At 36.4% G+C, this 21,620-nt stretch overlaps 1 protein-coding gene across 3 annotated transcripts in view; it reads left to right on the forward strand.

The window, feature by feature from the left end:
• The window catches only part of corn (microtubule-binding protein cornetto), a 342,761-nt gene that overhangs the window by 223,545 nt on the left and 97,596 nt on the right, over positions 1 to 21,620 (forward strand). For all 3 annotated transcript variants that reach the window (XM_075364903.1, XM_075364904.1, XM_075364905.1), the window contains exons 4-5: positions 887 to 2,192; positions 21,111 to 21,291. In XM_075364903.1, the coding sequence (XP_075221018.1) occupies positions 918 to 2,192; positions 21,111 to 21,291 (1,456 nt within the window). In that variant the 5' untranslated portion in view covers positions 887 to 917. The remainder of the gene's footprint in view (positions 1 to 886; positions 2,193 to 21,110; positions 21,292 to 21,620) is intronic.

Consider the following 21,620-nt stretch of genomic DNA (forward strand, 5'->3'; position numbering starts at 1 on the left):
TGCATATTTCAAGTATTTTATGTTACACATAATCCGGTTTCTAATAATAAAATTGGTGAAACATTTGATTATTTAATATTAATTGAAAATTGTAATTTAGAATCGTATTATTTTTTGATTTTCTAGTTAATTTTATCTACATTAAAATAGACCCTGACAAGAACAATATATTCATGCCGATATGTTAGTTGATTACTCCTGTGATATTGTCGGACAATATTCTTCCCAAGTCGAAGTTGATCATCATTTCATTTATTTGTTTTTTGTTGCCGATCATTTAATCGTTCATTGGTTACGTATAATTCTTCTGATCTTAATTTGCGTACACGTTCTCTAGTTTTCAAATTTTCTCTCTTTATATTCATAATCCTCTCTTTAATTTTTTTATTCTTCCCTTGTTCTTACAGTTTTCTTCCCCTTCATATTCATCTTCTTGTCGTTTTTTTTGTCGAGATTTATTTCTTCATGTTATCATTCTTTTTCCTGTATGATCGTTTCTTTTTCACTTTTAATTACTCGCCAAATAATCCGGTAATAAAAACCGAATATTTTACACCGTAAGTTCGTAAGCAGTATACAGGAGTTTAATTTATACGACACACCAGAAATAATACTGATCTAGTAATACGAGTAATAAGGCGACTTTTACTTTATACTAATATTTCATAAATTAATGTTTGATGTTAATAAAAACTAATATTTCAGCAATCGTGTAACTATCCACTTTATTACAGAATTGGAGGATCGTATCTCCCTTTCAAATGCATTTATGTAATTTAATAGGCGTATAAGGAAGTCGTGTGGTGTTCGCATCAGATTTTTATTTATAAATAATTGATTTTACCATTAAATAAAACTAATTTATTTTTATTTGTGTTTGTTACAGTGATGTAGGTGACTGATAAACGGAAATAACAATGGAAGATGTTGATAATGGTGAAGCAGATAATGTGCCAGAGTCTGTTTATAATGAAATCGATTCCACAGCGGCCGCCGCTGTCGTAGAAGAAGATGTAGTTAGAACCGATTCGATTAATAATGATATTAAAGACAATAGTACTGTAGGATTTTTAAGTCGAGAAGATAATGCCGTTCGTTATCAAGACGGCAGCGATAGCGGTGTCGATGTTAATGGCGGTGCGGGAATTGGTTGTATCGAAACCGAAGGTACCCCGGTTGTATCTTGCGATTCGAGTTTAATCAGCTGTTGTTATTCTTCTGAAGATTTAGTCAGTACTACGTTACAGTTATCTGAAGATTTTAGAGATCTATCGATAAATACCGGTGACGGTACTAGCGAAGGCGGTAGCGAAAGTTCGTCTACGACAGGTTACCATAAACCGAGAGCCGCGACTAATGTTCTGCGTAAAAAATGTTCGTCTTCGAACGGGAAAGTCCAGACATCATCAAACCGTCCTTCTTTGGCTTCGTCTTCCTCTAGGTCTAGAACTCCGATGAGCCGTGATCGCTCGTTATCTGGAAAAACGGGTAACAATAAGACTGCTCAAAATTCTACAAAAAGTCTTCATCCGTCTAGTGCCAAATCTTCTACGATAAATCCTTGCGCGTCATCCTCGTCTAGAAGTAGAGCTTTATCTACCGAAAATACTTCGAGAGGAAGAAGTTCGATTTCTTCGAAACAACAGAACGTGAAAAATAGATCGATTAATTCCGGAACCGATGATGGTCGATGGCCGTCATCTTTTAGTAAAGCGAATCAAGTTAATCTGCCGAAAAATAGACCGTCCCAAGTTATGAATACCGATAAAAAATTACCTCACGTTATGACTTCGTCGTTTAGTCACGTCGAAACGTCATCTAACGCTTTAGAAAAATACGCAACGTTGCCGAGAAGGCATAGAAGATCCGCTGAAAATCTTTCGACAAGAGAACGCGAAGGTAGAAATTTAAGCCGAGAACCTAGTCTAAATAGAACTGCAAGTTTAAGGCAAAAACATAATGCAGCTGTTAATAATTCAAACGGCAGTAATAATACGATGAATTTTGTTTCTATCCATAATATTAAATCGATGCCTCCATACCCGGTTAAGAATCGCACAACGAAGACTAGAATATACCATGAAATTAGTGTTCAAACATCGTTAACTGGTAATGATGTCGATAAAGCGTTGGCTGGTACTCCACCGATCGATATTCATTCGAGAGTCGAAGTTGCTCATTGTGGTATACAAGTAAGTATGATTTTTCTTTTTATATATTCTTAAATAAATAATTGATATAGTAGCATTTTAAATTGATTTATGTACGAGGGTATGACAATTATTATCTTCAATTTAGTTATATTTTTGTTTATGTTGGTAGTACTGTCGTCTTGCGTAGATGACGCATGCGTGGTTTAATTGTCGTTATGTCTGTGCAGGTTTGATCCTGCTAGGTTAGTTGCAATATCGCTAATACCGATAACCATGGCTGCCCCGCTTTCTGTTCAGCTATCCGTTTTTTGTGGTCGAAGGCGTATCAGGGTCCGAAATTCATCGAAGACTTTCGGTACAGTACGGGTTCAGTGTGTTGCCGCAACGGAGTGTCTACGAACTGATTGAAAAATTCAAAAATGGTTGCACAAGTGTTAAGGAGCCGGACGACCGTTTACCGCCACAAATGAGGAAAACATTGAGCGTGCACGTGACATGGTTTTCTTAGACACACGAGTAACTATCGACGAAGCGACACATCGTCTGCAAATTAGTCGCGGTTCTGCCTACGAAATCATCCACAACAGACTTGGGTCTAATAAAGTATGTGCAAGACGGGTCCCAAAACAACTCACACGGTCGCATAAACAAACGCGCTTGGTCATCTGCAAAAAACATTTGGATCGCTACGGTAGCGAACGGGACATCTTGTTAGACAGAATCATCGCCGGTGGATCATTACGAGCACGTATGATGGATGATACACGGGTCCATCATTATGAGCCGAAGAGTAAACGGCAGAGTATGGAATGGAAATATCAAAATTCGCCCTGCGAAAAAAGTTCAAGACCCAATCGTCCGCAGGAAAACTGACGCTTACGGTTTTTTTGGGACTCACAAGGCCCAGTACTGGAACATTATGAAGAAAGGGGCACGGCAATAAACAGCGGGTTCTCGGCTCCCTGCTGTGGAACCTGGTGTTTGACGGATTTCTGGGGTTGACATTCCCAGAAGTGGTCACGGCCCAGGCTTTCGCCGATGACTGCCTCCTTTTAGTTCGTGGCAACTCACGACCGCTGCTGGAAGACCGAGCGCAGGCGGTTTTGTCAACCGCCGAGGGCTGGATGGACATTCAAAATTTAAAGATTTCTGTGCTCAAGACGAAGTTTATGCTTCTGAAGGGTGCAGACAAATTATCATGCAGTCGAAACCCCCATATTAAATATAAAGGCTGTGTAATTAGCCGAGTGAGGGTTCATAAGTACCTAGGTGTTTTGTTTGATGATAAGTTGCTTTTTAGTAACCATATTAAGCAAGTTGCGGCGGATGCTGTCTCTGTGATGCACAAGCTTAGGAGGATTGCTCGGAAGGATTACGGGCTGTCGGGCCGCCAATTGTACTTGGTGTACCGAGGCTTTTTCGAAAGTATGATCGCATACGCGGCGCCAGTTTGGGCGCATAGGTTGGAAAGAAATAGAGCACTGCTTCAAAATTTAAGGAGTGCTCAGCGCAGAGCCATGATAGTATGCACTGGTGTATTTAAAACAACCTTCTACGAGGCTACTACTGTATTGGGAAAGGCTCTCCCAATCGATTTAGTGGTGAAAGTTCGAGCAGTCATGTGGAAGTTGCGAAGAGTTCGGGAGGCCGAGGCATTTGGGATGCGGTTTCGTGCCGGGCCAGAACCGGAGCGGAACAGTGATCACAATGCACCGGAACAAAATTTCGTACAGTTGCCCATCTCCCGTCTGCGGAAGAGGCTATAGAACCTCGCAATGGAGACATGGCACACCACGACTAAGGGAAGATCCTTGTATAGTTTTATACAGGATCTGGGGGGGATGGTAGGCCTCGAGTTCGTTTTTAAGGGCGTCGGGTGCCCGGATGCTCACCAACCATGTAAACCTGAACCGATATATGTTTCGGTTTCGCCTGGTTGCTGATGAGTTGTGTGTCTGCGGGGAGGTCCAGTCGAACGTGCATATGATGTTCGATTGCCCTGCTCTTGGGGGGGCCAGAGATCGAGCCACCCTGGAACCTAGTGGTCGGGGGGAAACTTAGGCCGTTCACAAACGGCGAGTCAATGTGGCGATAGCCGAATTGTCGGACCGTTTGGGAGTTCCTCGATGAGATTGCTATGTTCAACCGTCATCGTTAATTATAAGGGTTGTGTAATGTAATAATGACTCCTAAGCTCTGTTGTAGGAATCCTTCCTTGAGATAATGGCTGGCCACCAGCCAAACTAGTTCCAAGCGCTGTTAAATGGTGGACAGGTACTAGCTGGCATACAGCGACCGAGGCGTGGCAGCCTAAATTGCTGCCTTTTAGATATAAGAACTTCAATAGTTTTAATTGTAACAAGGGGTGCGCCTCCCCGATTTACACATTTGGTCTATACTCTAGGGCGACCGAATGGGGTGGTGGTGGGAGAAATGCCAGCTAACCAAATGAGGAAAGGGGCACGGCAATAAACAGTGCGCGTTACAGTAACGTGCTTACGGCCAAGCTGAAGCCTGCAGTTCGAACCAAACGCCGAGGACTGCTGTCGATAAGTGTTGTGGTGTTGCACGACAATGCCCGTTTACACTGCTCCAGAAACTCGACTTTGAAGTACCGGTTCGTCCTCCGTATAGTCCTGATATTGCCCGTTCTGACTACCGCTTGTTTGGTCCACTCCAAACAAGGGAGTGGACCATTAAGGGACCGTCGATTTACCTCGGACGAAACGGTGAAAGAAGCGGTGCATTCCTGGCTCGCAGCTCAACCGAAAACCTTCTTTTATGAGGGCATCGGGAAGCTTGTGCAACGATGGACCAAGTGCGTTGAAATGCAAGGGGACTATGTTGAGAAATGATGTACATGTAAGTTTCCTATTTGTATTGCAATAAAATTAACAACTACATTGCGGATAATAATGGACTTACCCTCGTAATTTTAAATATATCATAAAAAATACATGTTAAATATATGTAATAAGAATAATAAAGAATGTTTAAGCGTTCTATATAATAAGGAAATTTGTTGGAAAACTCTTACCGGGCCGATTTCATTTATTAAACAAGGAATAATCATAAGAATCGTATTATTTCTGTAAATGTGATATGAATTACATATAAATGAGTTTTCTAACAACTTTTCTTATTATATGGAACGCTTAAACATTCTTTATTATCAATTATTGTAGATATTTAAAGAAAATTGTAAATTAATAACAGATTTTCATAATAGAAATGTAGCGTCTCACCTTTTTTGATTTCAGTATCGTTGACATTTTTATTTATATCACACAAATTTTTGGTTTTTGAGCGGAAGAAATATCTCTTTTTTTGTTTCTTTTTCTGTTTAGCCTCTGGTAATTACCGTTCAGATATTACTTCATAGGATGATTTGTATCATATTATATACACATCTAATATGATAATATGATATTAGCCACACATCTCAGGAATGGTCGAACTGAGACTGTACAAGACTACACTTCATTTACACTCATACATATCATCCTCATTCATCCTCTGAAGAATTATCTAAACGGTAGTTACCGGAGGCTCAACAGGAAAAAGAAAGAAGGATGATTTGTATGAATCTAAAATGTATGTGTTGCACAGTCTCAGGTCGATCATTCCTGAGATGTGTGGTTTATTGAAACCCAACCACCAAAGAACACCGGTATCCACGATCTAGTATTCAAATCCGTGTAAAAATATCTGGCTTTACTAGGACTTGAACACTGTAACTCTCGACTTCCAAATCAGCTGATTTGGGTAGACGCGTTCACCACTAGACCGGTGGGTTGGAAGAAATATCTTTTTTTTCCCCCCTTCTCTCCCCGACCGGATATCCATTTAAGTATACTCAGTCGGGGAGAGTGTCCTTTTACTCTAAGGGAGCGTCCCACCGCCCACCGGTTGTACACCCGGCACGGCAGGTTAGCTCCCCCGGTCTCGGATCTTTAATTTTATTTTATTCGCCTGCCTCTAATCCCCCGCCTCGGAGACGGGGTATGGCTACGCCACCTCCCATCCCCTCAGCAGGGAACCGGGTCTCGGTCATTATGCCTTTGCCTCTAATCAGCGGCACCGCCCCCACTAAGCGCCGAGGCACCCGCAGGAGCGGCACCGCCAACCGGGACTCGGTCTTTTATTTGTCCCACACTCCCCAGGAGTTCCCCCCCCCCTTCTCAGGAATCCGCACACCACGGCGTACGGGCCCTCCACGGAGGGACTGTCCTCCCTACCCTAATTTCACAAACCCCTTCTTCTGTCCTCTTCTCCCTTGGTGCGTAAGATTTCCCCGGCAAACCTACGGAACCAATCCCAGTTATCGTCACTATAGACCATCCAATTTAAGAGGTTTTCAGGTGTAAGTCCGTTGTCCGAAATTTCTCTTCTATTTGGAGCCCATCTTGGGCATACAAACACAGTGTGTTCCGATCATCAGTCTCTGGGCAGTACACACATTGTGGGGTAGGTCTTTTTCCAATTCTAAACAGATAATGGCCGAACGAGCCATGCCCCGTCAACAGTTGTGTCGTATAAAAATCTACATTACCTATTCTATTACTAGTCCACATATTTATGTTGGATATTAGTCGCCTGGTCCAATCCCCAACTCTAGAGTGTGTCCATGTATCCTGCCACTCTTGATCAATTAGCCGTTCAACCTCATCTTTGGACATACCCCTATATCTAAATGTTCTTCGTTTAATTTGTAAATCAACGGGTAGAACCTTCGTTAATATACACAACGCGTCGTATGACACTGTTCTGTATCCCGCAGCTACACGCAGTAAAGCAAGCCTGTGTACTCTTTTTAATTTTGTTTTGTTTCTCTGAATATTCATTGTATCTCCCCATATCGGGGCCGCATATAAAATTGCTGACGTGGTAGCCGCAGTTATCAGTCTCCTTATTACCATTTTCGGTGTACCATGGTTCTGGAAAAGAGTCCTCAATGCCTTAATCAAAGGAGTGACCTTCTTACAAATCATCTCTACGTGTTTGCTAAATCTTAGGCTTTTACCCAAAAGAACCCCTAAATACTTTGCTTCTTTGACCTCCTTAATTCTCTCTCCTCTAATGTTTATATTGAGGTTTCTAATAGGTCTTCTACCTGAAAACACCAAACAACAGGATTTGTTAGGGGATATCTGTAGCATGCTTCCTACCAGCCATTCATCAATTATTCGTAACGCCTGATTTGCTTTATCCTCTAGGTTATTAACTTCTCTGTCTTCTACTAGGATAGCAATGTCATCAGCATATCCAACAACAAAACCCCCTCGGGATAATCCAATCTAAAAATTTTGTCATAAAAAATATTCCACAGTATAGGCCCAAGACTGATCCTTGTGGAACTCCTCCAAATATCTCAAATGTGGATTTTCCTTCTAACGTTTTAACCTCGATGAATCTATGGTAAAGGTATTGATTAATCTGGTTGACTAGATAATCACTTATATTCATGGCTTGTAATGCTGCGATAATGGCTTTCCAAGGAACAGATCCAAAAGCATTTTTTATATCCAACATTATAATAAGTGGGATTTTCCTAGTTCTCCACGTGCCGTTTCTACTATTTAATGCCCAGGTCTTAACTTTGTCGATCGCGTTTATCGTAGACCGGCCTGTTTCTAAAAAGGCCGGTCTGTTTTCTAAAACAGCCTCGTAGAAATATCTACGAGGCTGTTACCGTACGGTTTACTATCTCATTGTAATTTTTTTTTTTTTTTTTTTTTTTTTTTTTTTTTTTGATATATAGAATGCTTCTAAAATGGTAGGCTGGCTTTATTTTTTTGGATTCTACTTGTAAAACTAAACAAAAAATACCATTAGGAAAAATGGTAATTTCTTCGTCGTTCTTCCTTTGTCCGCCATTTTGTTGTTTTTATGTAAAATTTATATCTCAAGTTCGGATAGAGGAATCACATTAATATTTGTTAACAGTCTTGGTAATACAGTTTTAAAATTTACAAAAAATCAGGAATTAAATACCTTCAAAAATTATAAAATGGTGGCCATGTTTATTTTTCAATCCGTTATATCTCCATAAATATAAGTTTTATCAAAATTCTGTATTCGATAAAATATTAAGGGTTTGATTTTGAACAAATTGATTTATTTTTTTTAAATCGGTTAACAAATAGCCGAGTTATGGTAAAAAATTGATGTAATTTTGTGTCTGTTTTCATGTCCTCCACTTTACGTTTAATTCGATTAATATTAATTGTTAATTCTAATATGTATCAAATTAAGTAATAATTTTCTCACAAATAATAAATCTAATTATGACACAAAATGGCGGCCACGTTTATCTATCAAACCAAATGATATTTTTCAATAAGAAAAAGTAAAAAATCCAAAACATTGGATTTGGGACTTTTTTAAACGCTTTTGGTTTACTCGATTGCAATAAAAAAGGAAGGCGCGCAATTAGATGTTACAACAGTCCTAAATTTTAACATCCTACGGTTAATCGTTTTTGAGTTATGCGAGATACATACGTGCAGAAATCACGCCAAAACTACTGATAATGGATTCAGGGATGGTCAAAATGAATATTTCCGTTGAAATCTGTCACGATCACAGTATTTCCTTTACTTCATATAAGGAAGTAAAAACCTTCCGGGAATGTTTTTCTACGAGCAAAACCAAAAGGGCGCTAACGAATTTTAGAATATGCCCAAAAATCGCGCTATCGTAGTACGGGTAACTTTATCATTTTTCCATAATTTCTTAATTTTTTCTCGTAGAAAAACGATAGAGAGCTTTTTTTGTGTAAAATTGTCTTATTTTTTTACTGGTGAAATTAATGTTTTTTATAAATTTAAAAATAAAGAAAATATTAATGAAAAATTAGATATTTTTTTTCAACAAGCAGTAAAAAATTTGGAAAAGTTTGCAAAATCAATCAAATGTAAGTTTAAATTTTGGTAAATGAAGCGTAATATATAATATATGGTTTTATTTAATAGTAAAAATCTTTTCCATTTAAATAGAATTTTAAACTTTAAATACCACACGTTTAAAATGCTAAATGCCATTTAATTTTTAAAACATATTTTTCTTTTACGTAAATAATTATTACGTAAATAGTTCTGTTTTTAGTCTCAGTTCTATAATTATTAATTTTAATTTTTTCACAATTTACATTTTAATTATTATTAATTTAGGACTAAAAATATTTATGAAGTAATAAATATAGGTTTGTTTTTTCTTTAACTTAACGTTAACCTTCGTAGATTAAAATCCAATGAATCGTTTGTAATCACCTGTACAATATACAGGATGTTTCTAAAGTGGTGGGCTGGCTATACTATTTCAGATTCTACTAGTAAAACTAAACAAAGAAAATCCTTAAAGGAAAGTTGCCATTTTTCCTTTGTTCTATCCCTGTTTACTATTTTGTTATTTTTATAAAAAAATTATATCTCAAGTCCGGATTAATATTTGTTAAGCAACTTGGTAATAAACTTTTAAAATTAGCAAAAAATCAGGAATTAAATACCTTTGCAAATTACAAAATGGCGGCCTTGTTTTTTTCAATTCGTTATATGTCCAAAAATATTAGTTTTATAAAAATTTATGTTATATACTAAAATATTAAGCCTTTTATTTTGAACAAAATGGCATTTTACTTTTGAAAATCGGTTGACAAATAGCTGAGTTATGGGAGAAATTGATGTTGTAATTTTGTGTCTGTTTTCATGTCCTCCACTTGATGTTAAATTCGGTAAAATATTGTTTTTATTTATTGTTAATTCTAGTATATATCAAATTAAGTAATAATTTTCTCACAATAACAGATCCGATAATTAAAATAATAAAACAACTACCTGGGATAATCTTACGTTAATTATTGTAGAACATTAGGTGTAATTAAACAGAACAATTGTTAAAAATTATCAAAGATGTTCAAAGTGTCCATTAATAGAGATTATACAAGTCTCCAGTCTTCTTCTGAGAGATTGTCTTAATCGTTCAAAAATTCCGGGAGTATTCCTAATGTGTTGAAATTTATTTTGGATCCTTTGTTTAAAATCCTCAATGTTGATTCGAATAAACAATAATATGTTTCAAATGGCCCCACAGGTAGTCAAGAAGTCAACTCGCGCCGGGATCCGTGGTGCGAGTCGTAGCTTCTCCGCCTTTCATCTGCAGGTTCCGGTTTCAAATCCCGTTCAGGAATGGCATTTTCACACACTCTACAAATCATTCATCTTCATCCTGTGAAATGTAGAAGTCAAGCGAATTTAAGTCAGGTGATCGGGCCGGCCAGGGCACAGGCCCTCCGCGGCCTATCTATTTTTCATGGAAAGTTTCATCCAGGAAATCTGATACCAACAGACTGAAATGTACTGGAGGTCTATCGTGGTGAAATCATATATTATCTCTTAATTGTAGAAGTAGGTCTTCCAAAAAATGTGGAAGATTTTGGGTTAAATGAGCGACATAATTTTTTTTCATTTAAACGATTTGGTAGAATGACGACCCAAAATAGTCATTAAAAATACCTGATCATATATTCAGGGAAACTGTTTGATGGCTACTTTGAAAGGTACCATGACAATTCTCGTCGCACCAGATTGATAGTTTTGAACACCATTCCTGTTGAAAGAAGCTTCATTTTTACATTGTTAACATGATCAACAGCACTAGTCGCTGTGTAAAATTATTCACAAGTAAAAAATTAATATCAATTGTTTCATTATTATGTAATATTAAACCTTACTGTGAGAAAATTATTACTTAATTTGTTACATACTAGAATTAATAACAAATAAAAACAATTAATATTTCATCGAATTTAACGAAAAATTGGAGGAGGTGAAAACAGAAACAAAATTACATCAATTTTCTGCCATAACTCGGCTATTTGTTAAATGAATTTTAAAAATAAAATTTCATTTTGTTGAAAATAGAAGGCTTAATATTTTAGCAAAGATAAAACTAATATTTATGAAGATATAACGTATTAAAAATTAAACACGGTCGCCATTTTTTAATTTATAAAGGTATAAATAAATATAAAGGTCCTGATTTTTTTGCTAATTTTAAAACTTTATTACCAAGACGCTTACCAGATATTAATGTGATTCCTCTATCCGAACTTGAGATATAAATTTTTATATAAAAATAAGGTAGAAAGGAAGGAGAAATCGCCATTTTTCCTAAGGATATTTTTTGTTTGTCTTAGAAGTAGAATCTAACAACGTATACCCAGCCCACCGTTTTAGAAACATTGCGTATAAATACGTTAATAAATTTTACGAATTTATTAATCATTTATTGAAGTTACTGTTTTACAAACCTAAAATCACGGTTCCCAGACGACAAATTTTTCACTTTTACTTTTGGAAATCACAAAAACTATTAGATATACGGTTTTAAAACATATTTTATTCTATTTGTCCGATGAAAAACCATAGGAAAGCATTAATTTCGCCCCGAAATAACTTCCTAAAAATTTCTGTACGACTTCATTTCACGTGGGAATGAATTCCGGGCGAAATTTTAACTCGCTAATAGAGCGTTTATAGACCTATGTTTATGCGAACGTTTTTCATCATTTTGTTGAGAGGAGTACGCTTGTAAAATATGTTGTTTCCTTATAGGAAATCTGGATAAACATGAAATAATGAATTAGGTCATCAAGACTCGTCGTTTTCTATTTAAATTAGTGTTTGCATCCCGTATAACTAAACCAGGAAGTGGTTAACAATGGGAAAAAAGTAGAAATAATTGCCGGAGCGTCTTCGTTCTTAACATCACTTCTACTTTACTTTTAACAATGTGCTGCACTGATTTTCCTAGTGGAATATATATATATATATATATATATATATATATATATATATATATATATTATAACTAATTTCGTTCATAAATTAAAATATTATGTCCCATCATTTTGTTGAATATTTTATGTTACTATTTGCATTGACTTAGTTTCTGAACAGTTTTTATACTTTACTTCTTCGTAAATCCTGTTATGAATATTTAAACAGGTAAAAATAACTGGAAAATTGTTTTAAATTATTTACTATAATATAATTAAATTAGCCGACCAGTCTAGCCAGAACCTTCACCCCTGGGGATCAGCCCAGATCAATCCCGGAGCCTACTCAGGGGGCTAAGAGGCTTACCCCATGACCGTCGAGATCGCTTCTTTCGTCATTCCCAATTTGTCAGCTGGTTCGGCGCCCTATACAGTTTGCTTCCGTCGCCACTCTTATCTACTCACAGGGCTCCACCCGTTGGACTGTTTGCTTTCCTCATAGTTGTAACAATAGTACTGATAAATAATAATTATATTATTCGCTGGTGGCTCGCGTATATGCACTGTGGAAGTGCAGCAACCCCTATCTCCACTTCATATTATCGATAACATTTAATACGAGTCCATTTTTATTTAATTCTTTCATTATAACTGTACAATATATAATCCTTAAGCTTAATAACAGTACACATTCCCAAGGTTATGAAAAAGATATAAACACCGTTGTATGGAACTTTGCGCTTCACAGTTCCAGCAGCGTGGTTTTTGGATGTTGTGCGTATACGCTTATAGAAAGCTGCACGCGAGGCGGCGAGGGAGAGAGAGGACTGTCGCTTCCGCAGTGCCGACCTTGGCGTGCTTAATTTAAACGTAAGGAAAATATTTTTGAAATTATACGTTTGGAACGTAGCTTTATGTGTAAGTGAAACTTGGACGATCGGAGTACCTCAGAAGAAAAGATTAGACGCTTTTTAAATGCGGTACTACATGAGAATGTTAAAAATGAGACCGGTGGATTAAGTGACAAATGAAGAGGTGTGGCGGAAAATTGATGAAGAAAGAAGCGTTTGGAAACAGAGACAGACTTATAGGCCACATACGAGGTGTGTCAGAAAAGTAATGAGACTGACTTTTTACTTAACAAATTATTTATTTTTTTCAAACAACAATATTATCCCCTTGAAAGTAGTTCCCTTTGGCAGCTATACACCGGCGGAGTCGTCGTTCCCACTCGTAGTAGCAGCAGCGCTGGAAGGCTTCAAACGGTACGGCTTTTAAAGACACGTTTCAATTTCGAGAAATGGAAAACGTCACAAGGACTCATATCAGGTGAACACAGGGGTTGAGGAACCGTAGGAATGCGTTTTGAGGTCAATAATTCCCCGATGGAAACGGCCGTGTGACACTGGGCGTTGTCACGATGAAGCATACACTTGTCTGCAGTATCTGGTGTCACGCGAATCACTGTTTTCGTGAGCCTTTCAAGGACACCTTTGTAAAACGCTCGGTTGACGGTTTGTCTTGCAGGAAAAAGTTCTTTACGCAATATACCCCTACCGTCAAAAAACCAAATCGGCACGGTTTTCAGCTTTGATTTGCTCATTCGACATTTTTTCAGCGAGGAAATGACGGAGTGCCACTCTTCGCTTTGCCGCTTTGTTTCAGGATCGTACTCAAATACCCAGGATTCATCACCTGTGATCACACGATTGAAGAATTCTTGGTCATCGTCAATCCTCTCAAGATCAACGCGCACATTTCTTCGATTGTCCTGTTCCGTTGTGAGGTTTTTGGCACCGATTTCGCTCAAATCTTTCGCTTGTTCAAATCGTCTGTCAAAATGTTATGTACGGTGAAAGCGTTTAAATTTATCATCCTTATTGTTTGATCTCACAAGAACCCTCACATGCTCCACATTTTGAAGTCGAAGGTCTCCCTGAGCGAGGCTGATTTTCAACGTGTTCTCGGCCTTCCAAAAAATATTTGTGCCGGCGGAAAACTTGTGCTCTTGATAAGCAATGTTTTCCGTAGGCCGGTTTCAACTTTTCAATGGTCACACTCGCGGATTCTCCAAGTTTAACACAAAATTTGTTCGCACAACGTCGCTCTAAATTCCGATGCTCCATTTTCGTTGATGGCGCTGTCAAAAATAATGTATTGGCTGAACGGAGTTGAAACTCGTACTCAGCATGTGGAAGGGATGAAAAACCGGTCTAGCACAGACCGGTAGACGCAGCGTTGCCAGATCGCGCGCAGTGTTACCAATCTCATTCCTTTTCTCACACAACTCGTATTATGACATCCTGGAATAGTCGCATTAACAAAAAGGGACAGTTAAAGGAAAAAATTGTGCAGGCAGGCAACGTTTGTGGTATGTAAAACTAATTTTAGGGATGTAAGATGTTGGGAGTATACCGAAATGAAACGACTGACACTAGATAGAGAATCTTGGAGAGCTGCATGAAACCAGTCAAATGACTGAAGACAAAAAAACCTTAGCACCGGTGAAATCTACCTCCACCTTCCATCGTTCCGAATAGGATTTTTTTAAATCGGGTTACTTGTTTGATTTTATTACCGTTTATGTTTATTTCTTTTAATCGTTTTTCGGGCATAATTTTTTGACTTTTCGAATGATGTTTTATTTTTGCAATATTTTGAAGTTCTAACATCCGTAATTTATCTTCGTTCATTTTTATTTTTTAATGCTTCGTAATTCATTTTCATGATATTATATTTGTATTGGTAATTTTATATAATTAAGTTAAACACGCTTCTTTGTATGTTTTAAAATCTTTTGTATTCATTTACTGTAAACTCATTTTGAATATAATTTACACCATGCTATTTATTCATAGAACATCTATTATTTAGTTTTTCTATCAGGAAGGCCATCATAACGTTTAGAAGTGGATTAGTGCAGGGTGTTGCACGAAATGATGCAACATTTGGTTTCGTTAAAATATATATATTTAAATCACAATACAGAAAAGTAAAATACAAGGTTTTTACTATTTATCTGGAAATTATGTTCTGCTTATTACATGTTCAATATGACCATTATCACGTCTATCGACTTCTACAACACGAACTGCTATGTTATTTATAACTCGAAGATACATATCCTCCGTTCTCGGTCCACACCTCCATTATGACTTCTATTACTGTTTAAGGATATTTAGGGAAAATCTTTTCGTTTAGAAATCCACAAAGAAAATAATGAAACGGATTCAAATCAGGACTTTCGGGATCCAGTTCTTTCCACACGCAAAACAATTAGGAAATCGGTTTGAAATAACATTTCCGTTAAAAGTTTCATGTAGAAAGTCTAAAACAATATTAGCTGTGTATGGTCTGGGTCCATCCTGCATGAAGCTTTCGTTTTCTAATGTAAACCCTTTTGCAACAAACTGAGGAACAAAATTATTACGCAGCACGTTTAGGTAACGTTCACTGTTCACTGCCTGTTTCAAAATAGAATGGCCTGTTATTCCTGACATAGCGGCCCGTACCGTAATTCTCGAAGTGTGATGGATTTTTGAAAGCGCAAACACTTAAATTTTAATTTTAAGTTTATTAATTACATCATCTAGGTGAAAATGTGTCTAATATGAAAACCAAACATTGTTCAACAATACGTCTTCGTTCACAGCCCGTTCATGAATGCCATACTTTGATGTTTGTTGTCAACCATTCATTTTTTTTGTCTTCAGTCATTTGACTGGTTTGATGCAGTTCTCCAAGATTCCCTATTTAGTGCTAGTCGTTTCATTTCGGTATACCCCTACATCCTACATCCCTAACAATTTGTTTTACATATTCCAAACGTTGCTCCCTGTACAATTTTTTCCTTCTTCCTGTCCCTCCAATATTAAAGCGACGATTCCAGGATGCCTTAATATGTGGCCTACAAGTCTGTCTCTTCTAATTATATTTTTCCAAATGCTTTTTTCTTCATCGATTTGCCGCAACACCTCTTCATTTATCACTTTATCCACCCACCTGATTTCTAACATTCTCCTATAGCTCCGCATTTCAAAAGCTTCTAATCTTTTCTTCTGAGGTACTCCGATCGTCCAAGTTTCACTTCCATATAAAGCTACGCTCCAAACATTTACTTTCAAAAATGTTTTCCTGACGTTTAAATTAATTTTTGATGTAAACAAAATATATTTCTTACTGAAGGCTAGTTTAGCTTGTGCTATTCGGCATTTTATATCGCTCCTGCTTCGTCCATCTTTAGTAATTTTACTTCCCAAAAAACAAAATTCTTCTACCTCCATAATCTTTTCTCCTCCTATTTTCACATTCAGCGGTCCATCTTCGTTATTTCTACTACATTTCATTACTTTTGTTTTCTTCTTGTTTATTTTCATGCGATAGTTCTTGCATATGACTTCATCCATGCCGTTCATTGTTTCGTCTAAATCCGTTTTACTCTCGGCTAGAATTACTATATCATCAGCAAATCGTAGCATCGTTATCTTTTCACCTTGTACTGTTACTCCGGATCTAAATTGTTCTTTAACATCATTAACTGCTAGTTCCATGTAAAGATTAAAAAGTAACGGGGATAGGGAACATCCTGTCGGTCTCCCTTTCTTATTATTACTGGTTCTTTCTTATGTTTTTCAGCTATTACTGTTGCTGTTTGGTTCCTGTAAATGTTACCAATCGTGCTTCTATCTCTATACTTGAACCCTAATTTTTCTAAAATGATGAACATTTTATTCCAGTTTACGTTATTGAATGCCTTTTTTAGGTCTATAAAAATGCCAGGTTTGTCGGTTTGTTTTTCTTTAATCTTCCTTCTACTATTAAAATTGCTTACGTTGTCGCTATACTTTTCCTGAAACCAAATCGATCTTCTCCTAACACTTCCTCCACTCTCCTCTCAATTCTTCTGTACAGAATTTTAGTTAAGATTTTTAATGTATGACTAGTTAAGCTAATCGTTCTGTATTCTTCAGATTTATCTGCTCCTGTGTTCTTTGGTATCATGACTGTAACACTCTTTTTGAAGTCTGACGGAACTTCCCCTTTTTTATAAATATTACACACCAGTTTGTATAATTTATCAATCGTTTCCTCCCCTGCACTGCGCAGTAATTCTACAGGTATTCCGTCTATTCCAGGAGCCTTTCTGCCATTCATATCTTTTAATGCTCTCTTAAATTCAGATCTGAGTATTGTTTCTCCAATTTCATTCTCTTCGACTTCCTCTTCATCCTCTATAACACCATTTTCTAATTCATTTCCTCCGTATAACTCTTCAATATATTCCACCCATCTATCGACTTTACCTTTCGTATTATACATAGGTGTACCGTTAATTTAGGCGACATTGTTATTTTGTACGGATGCAAATGCAAATCCGTTTTTAGAATTCGCTGCATAGATCGCCTAGAAATCTTAAATTGTGCTGTTTTGTTTTTACTGGGTTCCTCGGCAACGCTGTTCTAACAGCTTCGACATTCTGTTTAGGCCGTACGCGCTTACTCTCAAATACCTAACCATCAGTATTAAATTTTTTGTATTTTTTTAAATGAGTGCGAGTTTGAAAATGTTCACAAAACCGTCTTTGTATGAGCACGCCTTTCGTTACAAGGCAGTCTTAACGCTTTGTCAGCCATCGAAAAGAAAAGAAACTAATATTCATGAACTGCTGTCACTTCTGCCAACATCAAACGCATTAATAACACTGATAGACAAAAAAAAAATTAATGTTTCTCTAAGTGTGATATCATTTCTTCAATTGCTTTTTTGCGTACATTACAGCTTTTTAAATACAATTTTTCTATCACCCTTAATTTTAAATGAATTACGATTCAAAAAAAATTAACGGAAAATTTAGTTAGAAGTAAAATTTATAATTATGCGTGGCCATTACGCATGGCATGGTTAGATTGACTTCACTCATGATTTTCTTGTACAAATAGCGTCAGGTACATCCCGAATTAATGTCCAACGGTAATCGGCTAGGGTGTTAGTATTCCATTTCCCTTTATAGCGGATTTCCACCACCGAAATATCTTTGTGGAAACGCTCACCGTGTTCGTCACTTACGTCTCCGAGGAAAAAATTCGCATGAAATGGAGGAAATATATTTTCCAAGACATATTACATCCCGTAGCTGTGTATGAAATAAGAGGTTTAATTAACAATATCGTGGAAATTGTCGGATTTTTGTTTGCCGAGAAAAGTTTTGCAAACATCTTTAAATGAAGCCCAAGCTGCATTTTCTACAATCGTCTTCGACCAGCTCTCTTGTTTGAGGACCGACAAGTATTCCTTCTTTAATTTTTCCTTCTCTTGCATTCGGAAATTTCTACCTGATGTACAAAAAACCAGGACTATCCTTTTTCGCGTACAAAACAAAAGGCATCCTCATCATTTACACAATTTCGAGGCATTATGACACTGCACTGTTAACAAACTTAAGACAGCGATAAGACTGAACAAAATTATTTCATCCCTAAATCCAGTGCTTAATACAAAAAACACAGCTGTGTTTTTGTTTTGACCTGCACGCACATGATTAATCTTGTCCGTGAAGGCTCACTCTTCAATATTAGATGTGATGTGATTTAATTCTTGTCTAGTATTGTTTACTTATAGCTTACAAATTACGTTAACAAAGTTAAACGGTAAAAAATGAGCTAACAAAATACCAAATATCAACTTAAAATGCTAACTGTACTTTGAAAAATGAAAAATATTCCTTTAATTAAAATTTAAAAATTTTTCAAAAACCGTGTGCGATAGAAAAATTCTGAGTTCATATTTGTTTTCAGCATTAAAAAAAAAACAGATTAAAATCATGTATCGCATGTCAGGAAACAAAAACAATGAAATTGTCTAAACAAGTAGTGGATCATTTCGTGCGTCACTCTGTACGTACGATACGTTTACAATCGATACATTTTTAACGATACTTTTTACAATTGTGTAATAAATATAACGCGAGTAATACGAGTAGATAAGAATTATTAGAAAATAATCCGGTATGAATTACTTTTTTCTTAATATAGGCAAAAATAAAGTTGCATATTTCAAACAGAAAATCTGCTCGTAATAATAATAATAATGTTAGTATTAAAAAAAAAAATATTTTTACAGCAAGATTATACGTGTGATGAAACACAACAAATGGCCGACCGTTCCTGAGATGTGTAGTTATTTGATCCCCAACCACTACACAACGCTATCCACGATCTGGTATTCAAATTCGTATAAAAATAACTTCGTACATTCATTTCATTCATACATCTTTCTCTGAAGGAATATCTTACGGTGGTAGGCTAAACAAAAAAATTAAGTTATATATTTAATAACTGTAGATTATTATCATTTTTTCATCGTGAGCAGTTTTGGTTCTCATTTAGAATGCGTGCTTATCATTCCAAAAATCACGTATTATTTTGAATTTTTTAATTTTATTTAGTAAAATTAAAGTAGAAATTTTATAGCTCTTTATGATTACGTATTAGTTTTTTGTTTATTAATTTCTTTTTATTCATTTATTATTTTTTTTAATACCACGTGCGGGAATCGACTGCTGTAATCATTTAGCCCGAATGGAAATTTTTAGCGTATAAAAAATTCCATGCTTGACCGGGATTTGAACCCAGGACCTCCGGATGAAACGCTGAAACGCTACCACCTTGCCTTTACCCAGAGGTCCTTGGTTCATGGAATACCGGTCAGGCATGCAATTTTTCACTTTTATGTCTTACGAGAATGTTTATTGATTTATTAATGGTAGTATATTCAATTTCTAAGTTAACGTTATTTTGTAAAACGTTTTTGCTATCTCTTAATTAATTAAAAATATATTGCAGAATCAAATGAAATTCACTTCGGTTGTTATTTTATTAAGATATATACAGAATGTTTATAAAGTCTTTCCGCGATTACAATTTGTGGCAAAAGAAAAAAAAAATTTCAAGTTTTTTTTACCGTCAATAAACTTCAACATGTGAGCCTTTTGTCGCTCGTAGAATGTCCAACCGATCATCAATTTCACGCTACGTGTTGTCGGTCAACATTTCTTCGGTAACACTAGTAACATCTTCAGTTATTCTCCATCTCAATGCGTCCACATCAGGAACGGGTATTGCATAGGCTCTATCCTTAACATAACTCCAGAGGAAAAAGTCTACGGGAATTAAGTCTGGTGATCGGGGAGGCCAGGGAGTGGGATCGTCGCGCCCAATCCCTCAGCCGCAAAATGGTTCTTTCAGAAAATCTCGATCTAGTAATCCTTGATGTTGTGATGCGTCATCCTGATGGAAAACCATCCTAGGTTGCAAGTCATTTAGTTGAAATATAGCAAAGTATTGTAGCATACCTAGGTAAATGTTAGCTGTTATTGATCGCTCGATGAAAAAGAAAGGACCAATGATTCTGTTGTGCGTTAAACCGCACCGCACATTCACTTTAGGGGAATTATAATTTTTTCCCTGATAAAGTACGGATTTTCTGAGCCTCATATTCTTACATTATGCCCGTTTACTTTCCCTGAGGTGTGGAAAGTAACCTCATCTGAAAAACACACACGGTGTTGTTATCAATCCGTTGTAAACTCTTCATCGCAAAGTCAGTACGACGAGGACTGTCCTCTGACTGTAGATGTTGCAATATCTGATCTTTAAACGCGTGCATCCTTAGTTTCTTGTGTAAAAGTTTGAGCACTGTTGACCGGGGAATCTCTAGTTCATGATATATTACGGGTAGATTTGGAAGGGCTATGTAGAAATGTTTGCCGCAGAACTTCAACCTTCTGTGGATGAACGGATGGCTGCCCTTTTCGCAGAACTTCGATTACACTTCCACTCTCCTTAAACTTTGCTTACCCCCGACGATAATCTTGCTATCAGGTGCTAGTCATCCGTATTCTGTTCTAAAGTTTTGCTGCACAGTAATCTGCGATTTTGACTCTTGATGCCGCATCACACATTGCGCTATCTCACTGCCCTCTATTCTGTCTACCTACAAAAAACCAATATAAAAACAAAAACATGATAATTTTGCCTTTCTTTTACTACAAACCGCATACCTGTAACTGCAACAATTTTTTTATTATCGATTTTTTTAATCATGGAAAAACTTCTTGTACATCCTGTATATTATTAATAATAAAATATTAATAATTGTGTGTTTTTATTGTATCGTATCAGGTCGATAGAAGAATAGAAGAAGTGGAAAGGTTAGAATCAAGACTGAAAGAAATGCAGCAAGAACTTTCTATATTACAAGCTAATCAACGTGAATTACAAGAAGTTAAAGAAAATTTACTAAATGAAAAAGCTTTGAATACATCGATTACAAATCGTTTATCGATTCTAATCACTAAGAAAGGTATTTGTATTTAGTGACAGTAAAAATTACCCCTAATTAAATTTTTTATTAGTGTTTTGTAGTGCTCATTATTTTAGTTGTGCAGTCTTGTGTAAATTAATGTACACAAAAGTATATTTTCAATAATATTACAAAAATTAAAAAAAAAAATTGCTTTGTACCTTTTAGTGATAATTTTAATCATGTTAGCATGCATTGCATCAGCTTAATTTGATTTCAAAAGATAACATCATATATATATATATATATATATATATATATATATATGAGTATTGATGAAATGTTGTCAAAGTCAAAACCTCAAAAACTCCCTTACAAGTTTCTGTTAT

Source organism: Lycorma delicatula, chromosome 4 (genome assembly GCF_047948215.1).
Source record: "Lycorma delicatula isolate Av1 chromosome 4, ASM4794821v1, whole genome shotgun sequence".
NCBI lineage: Eukaryota > Metazoa > Arthropoda > Insecta > Hemiptera > Fulgoridae > Lycorma > Lycorma delicatula.